The sequence below is a fragment of the Eucalyptus grandis genome, chromosome 7 (genome assembly GCF_016545825.1).
Source record: "Eucalyptus grandis isolate ANBG69807.140 chromosome 7, ASM1654582v1, whole genome shotgun sequence".
Taxonomy (NCBI): Eukaryota; Viridiplantae; Streptophyta; class Magnoliopsida; order Myrtales; family Myrtaceae; genus Eucalyptus; species Eucalyptus grandis.
The window spans coordinates 38199474-38205073 of NC_052618.1; the positions used below are offsets into that span (position 1 = coordinate 38199474).

Sequence of the window (5600 nt, forward strand, 5' to 3'; positions counted from 1 at the left end):
TGTGAATCACTTGGGAGGGGTTAAAACTGGAGGTGCACAATGACGATGCAAATAGAATAAGGCGTGACATTCTCTCTCGATTACTCAATTGCTTGGGCTCTCTCTCTCTCTTTACTACTCAATTGCTTGGGTGGGGGGAATGGGATTCTCTTCTTCTTTCCCCATTTTCTCAGGAAATACACCTTGAAAACAATACATTATAGATATCAAATCCCCATCGCCATCGCCATCACCATCACCATTCATAGAACATGACATACACATACGTATATCAATTCGGTTAACGCCAAGCAGATGCGACGGTGAGAGTTCGGCCGCCCCAGCTGAAGCAAACCCCACCATTCTCCTCTTTCACCGTGTGGCTCGGTTGTCTCGAGCCGCACCAGCCGAACCACACCTTCATCAACTCGTCCACGTGTGGACCCAGTGGCTTCAACTTGAACCCAGCCATCCCCATGCGGGCCCTCCACTTCCCGAACACCTCACATCTTTCAACCCGGTCCCTACCTTCGCAAGCAACCAAGTTCACCAATTTCCGACTCAGCCCCTCCTCCGCCCTCGTCGCTCGCTCCGAGTTGTACCTAAAAAAATTAGAGTCGAACGTCTCGAGCAGCGCCTCGTAGTACGCCAGCGCCTCCCCCACGCGCATCGGGAATGGCGCCATGTTCCCGTTCATCTCCTGCTCCACCAGCGTCACCACCCGCGGCGCCAGACCCTTCACGCGCCGGAGGAGCTCGTTGCGTGGATTCTCCACAGACACGCTCTCGTCCGGCATTCTGTACAGCTTGAACGCCAAGTTCACCGCCAGCATCTCGTCTGGCTCGCAACCTAGCGAGTCGCGGCTCAACTCGCTCAGCTTCTGCCTCACAATGTTAAATACTAACCTAAATCCGCTACGGGCCGCGAGATCGCTCAGTCCATCCCCAAACATCCTGAGTCTCTTCTCAGGGTAGAGGCTGTCTGCGAGCGCCGTGATCTTGAGGGTGAATTGATTGCCCGCCTGACGCAAGGACAGCGCGTAAAGGAGATCTATGTACTGTCGTTCCCAACCAATATCGAAATCAATGACATGGAGCTTGTTAGTGGAGGGTTGCTCCGATGCAGCCTCCAAAATCGCGATATTGGCAGCGATGCAACCGCCCCTGAAAGAAGGAGACAGATCGTAAAGTGACCGAACCGACGACACATGTTCCTCGGTGAACAACTCCGTCACGGGAGGGGGGTAATCGACTGGGCTCACGCGCGATTCAAGCGCAGAAATCATGTATCCTATCAATTTCTGCTTTGAAGTTCTCATGGGGTTCGGCACGGCAGACAAGCGTCTCAGGATCTCCGAAGCCACGTCTACTCTGCCCTCGTATATCGCCGTCGCAGCCTTTACTAGCGACTGTTCCGACTTGATGGAAAATGACCCCCGGATGGGGGGCTTGACGCTCTCTATCGGAGACCTCCGGACGGGGACAGGGGTCTTGACGCTCTCTAACGGAGACATGATGCTCTCACTTCCCTCGGAGACCTCGGAACTGACAAAGGCGTTGCTCGGGACCTGGAAGCCCTCATAGGACTCAGCCCCGCTCGATAGGGATTGGGTGTTGCTGCTGAACGACCCGAGGACGCTGACGATCAGATCTCCCGCAAACAAGGGCTGCCGTGGGTCATCGCCAGTTTGAGACTGAGCGTCGAAGGCATCTCTGAGCTTCTTGGGATTTTGGCCACAGAGCTCTTGGATCGCGCGCTTGCGGCTGGAGGAGAGGTTCTTAGGCCAAGCGGAACGCTCCATTGATGAGAGAGGTCTTGTGCTTTGCTTTGTGATGAGGGAGGAAAGTGAAGAAAGAGAGTGAGAGAGAGTGGCTTTTTGACAAAGACAAAAGAGCTCATGGCCATATGCGAAAGAGGCAAGGCAGATGAGTTGGAGGTGGGGCGAAATTTCTACGTCTCGCGGGATTCAGCCATGCCCACGCGCGGGGCGTAGGAGTTACTGTTGATATCATGATACATAGCAAATTATTTTCCAGAAAAAAAAAAAACGATATCTTATGTTATTAGTATTACTATTGTTATACTTGTTATCATATATCTATGGGAGTGATAATTAAATTCTAATGTTATATTCATGAAGCCTAAGGAGATCATTATTTCATATTTGTTATTCTGTTTATTAATATTGTTAGAAACAACTGAAAGATAATTAAGCAATTTCCTATAACTTTCATGATTTCTCGTATTTCTTAAAATTGTACATTATATCCATTTGATGATGCATATTTTTTATTTATCTTGATTGATTGTAATTGGTGCTACAATATCATTTACCTTAAATAGTCATCTTGTAAAGATTATAAATAGGCTAATGTAGTTTTCGTTATTAAATATAGAGAAATTATACCATTCTCTCTTCCGCATATCTTATCTTGGTGCCGAACCATAAAATGAGCCCAACTACATATTCTCATTTGAGGGTTTATGGTAATCTCACCCATACCAGCCCCTTTCCTTGAAACATTAGCTAAGCAGCTCGACTGAACTACTTCTCCGACAAACTCCCTTCAGTCAAAACCATCTCAACCTTCCTCATCATCAACTCGCGCCAAGCCAAATGATTCCCTAGAAGATCGTCCACCAGAGATGCTTGGGTTTGTTAAGAGAACTTCTGCAGCCATCGTGTAATGAGAAAAAAGAAATGGACTAGCAGAGAATCAACTGGGAAATATTGTCGGACGGTTGATAGGGGCAGTGTGTAGTGGTAGGGAAACTAAGGCGATGAAACAATGCCAATAGGCTTGTTAACTAAAACTGAAAGCAGATGGAAATAACTACTAATAATAGAGAAGGATTACGGATGATCGAGAGGAATAGGGGACAACGATCATGGAGGTAGCTGAAAGAAAACATCATTGTGATGCTGGGAAAGCTCCCAACCAAGAGGAAAGCTCTCACAGAGGAGAAAGAACCATATATATGCCTACCTTCCTGAACAAAAAAAACTTGATATCTCATTCTTTTTAGAATACAATCACCAGCTAGAAAGCTAATATATAAAGAAGTCCTGAACCTTCTAAAAAAATATAATTATATTTTAAACCTTCTCAAATTGATGTAATCAAGTGTTTCGTCAACTCTGTCTACTTTAGTTAATGAAAAATACATTTTTATTACTCTAACAAGATAGGTGCCACATAAGGAAAATAAAGAGAAGAAGGATTAAAAAAAGAAAGGATAAGAATTAAATAAAAAAAGCTAAAAATCTAAAAACACTCCTCTCGGCCTCGGGCCACTACCGCTTGGGGCCATGGCCACTCCAATTTCACTAAGCTCACAGCCACGGCCGACATGGGGTGCTTGAGTCATCAAGCTCGGCCATGACTACTTGAGATTGATTGAACTTGCCGCTATTAATCTCCGACCTGAACGTCTACAGGTCTGCGTCTGATCTTATGACAGCCTCACTTCACCATTTTTTTTTCAACTCCTCGTGTTGACTCTCAGAGCTCCCACCACAAGGCTAAAAAGCTTCCTCTTAAATCGTCTTCTCTCCCCCGGGTCGCAGATCTATCATCTTCCGTTTGGCTCATCATTTTCACGCTCACATTGCTGTGTTGGTACCTGTGATCTATGTAGCACCGACACGGACACGTGACACGTGACACGACACGACACGACACGTCGACACGTCATTTCTTAAAAATAGAGAATTTCGACACGTTCCGACACGTTATATATTAAATATATTTTTATATATAAATGCATAAATAAATAATAATAAAAATAGCCTAGAATTAATTTACACAAAAAATATTAAATAATATCATTCATTATTTTAATTTGTTACAATAATACACAAAACTTAGAGGAAAAAACATTGTTTAAAGAAAAATGCTAAAATGATATTTTTAAATTTATTTATTTATCATATATAGCATTTTTTTTTTATTACTTCTTTCAGAGTAAAAGACTTTTAAAAAAAATAAAACAATTCTAAAAAATAAAACTGAAAAAAAAAAAATTGACCCGTGTGTGTATATTTATAGCAATTTTATTACTTCTTTTATTACTTCTTTTGTGTATATTTATATTTTGACCCTCAAGTATTAGAAATTTTTTAAATTGACCCCGTGCGTGTCGGAATCGCGTGTCGGAATTCTGGACTCGCATGTCGGAGCGTGTCGGAAAGAGTTGACCACGTGTCGGATTTTTCGACACTCGTTGACCGCGTGTCGGAGCGTGTCGGGACGTGTCGGAGCGTGTCGGACACGTGTCGGAGTGTCGGACACGACACGAAGGCTTCCGGAGAGTGTCCGTGCTACATAGCCTGTGATCATCGGAAAAAAAAAAAGTCTAATCGGGCTAGTTAATGCGATCGATGATTGAGATTCTCTTAGCTTTTTGTTTTTCCTTAAATTTTTTCCCCTTTTGATGTTGGTTTTGGTTTTCCTTCAAAGAATTTGAGAACACATAAATTGGAGTTGATGAGAAATAAAGGGGAAAATGACACTAATAGTCCTCAAATTTTGACCAAATATATAATGTGACTCATAAATTTTTAATTTATTCAATGTGATTCATGAACTTTAACTCAATTTCAATTTAGTCCCTAAAATTTTAAATTATTTAACGTAATCTATGAACTTTTCACATAATTCAGGGAGTAAATCAAACTTGTATAAAAAATGTAAAATTTCAATAATTTCGTATCTGGTCAAAATTTTGGCTAATTTTTCAAAGTGGGTAGCTCGATGAAAGCATAGATCATGGAATAAAGGAGAAAAAAAGTATTCCGACATAAAAAAAGAAAAGAAAAGAATAGAAAAAAAAGGTATCTTTGATTCAGTCAAAGATTTCAAGGTGCTGGGTTTCGAGTCTAAGATTCCGACATAGTATTTAACAACCAAAGCAAAGTAAAAGCACGCCTCATCTTCATCTGCGACAAATGGAGACGGGCATTCAAAATCTCCTTCCTTCTTTCCTCGCGAGTTCTCTCCTCGGTCTCTCTCTGTTTTTCGCTTTCTACCAGTTCACCCGTCCACACTCAACTGCTCCCTATCTTCTTCTTTTTTAATTCTTTTCATTTCCCACTTTTTCTTTTACCAATTCAATGTTCTCCTGATGCAAATGCCAGCACATGCAGAGAAACGGAGGACAAGCATCGCTTGGCAGGGGAGGGGGACAAGGATGTATAAAAAGCACACTCCACTTACTTGAGAATAACAAAAATAATCAACAATTGGACAGTAAGTGAGAGGCCATGGTGTTGGAATCCTGTGTTAGTCTCCCTCGAGGTATAGGGGCCCAGTCCTTCAGTGCCGTCCGAGCACAGGGGCCGGAGTCCTCAGTTATAAAGAATAATAATCTCATATTCATGATTAAAGAATTGAAACATTAGTAAATTTAAATGGAAGTAGCTAGGTAGCTGAGGTGGAAGGAAATTGAAGGGGAAAAGACGAAAGAGTACGTGCACTTCAGCTGGCCAAAACTAGATGGAGACATTCTCTACTATGGGTGAGCATCGGTCAGGTCAACCCCGGACCGGCCAACCCGCCGATCCCGGGTCCGATTCCTGAAGATTGAGTCGGTCCTCGATCCTGAATTCTTAGATCACGCTC

The 5600-nt window shown here is 43.1% G+C and overlaps 1 protein-coding gene across 1 annotated transcript; it reads right to left on the reverse strand.

Moving 5' to 3' along the window:
* Positions 1 to 1854, reverse strand: LOC104428236 (scarecrow-like protein 8). The gene has a single exon (XM_039318320.1). The coding sequence runs from the start codon at positions 1778 to 1780 to the stop codon at positions 281 to 283; it is 1500 nt and encodes a 499-aa protein (XP_039174254.1). The 5' UTR covers positions 1781 to 1854; the 3' UTR covers positions 1 to 280.
* Between the last annotated feature and the right edge of the window lie 3746 nt (positions 1855 to 5600).

Bases quoted from the DNA above. Each gene is read 5' to 3' on its own strand.
- LOC104428236 (XM_039318320.1), bottom strand. From the start codon at position 1,780: ATGGAGCGTTCCGCTTGGCCTAAGAACCTCTCCTCCAGCCGCAAGCGC.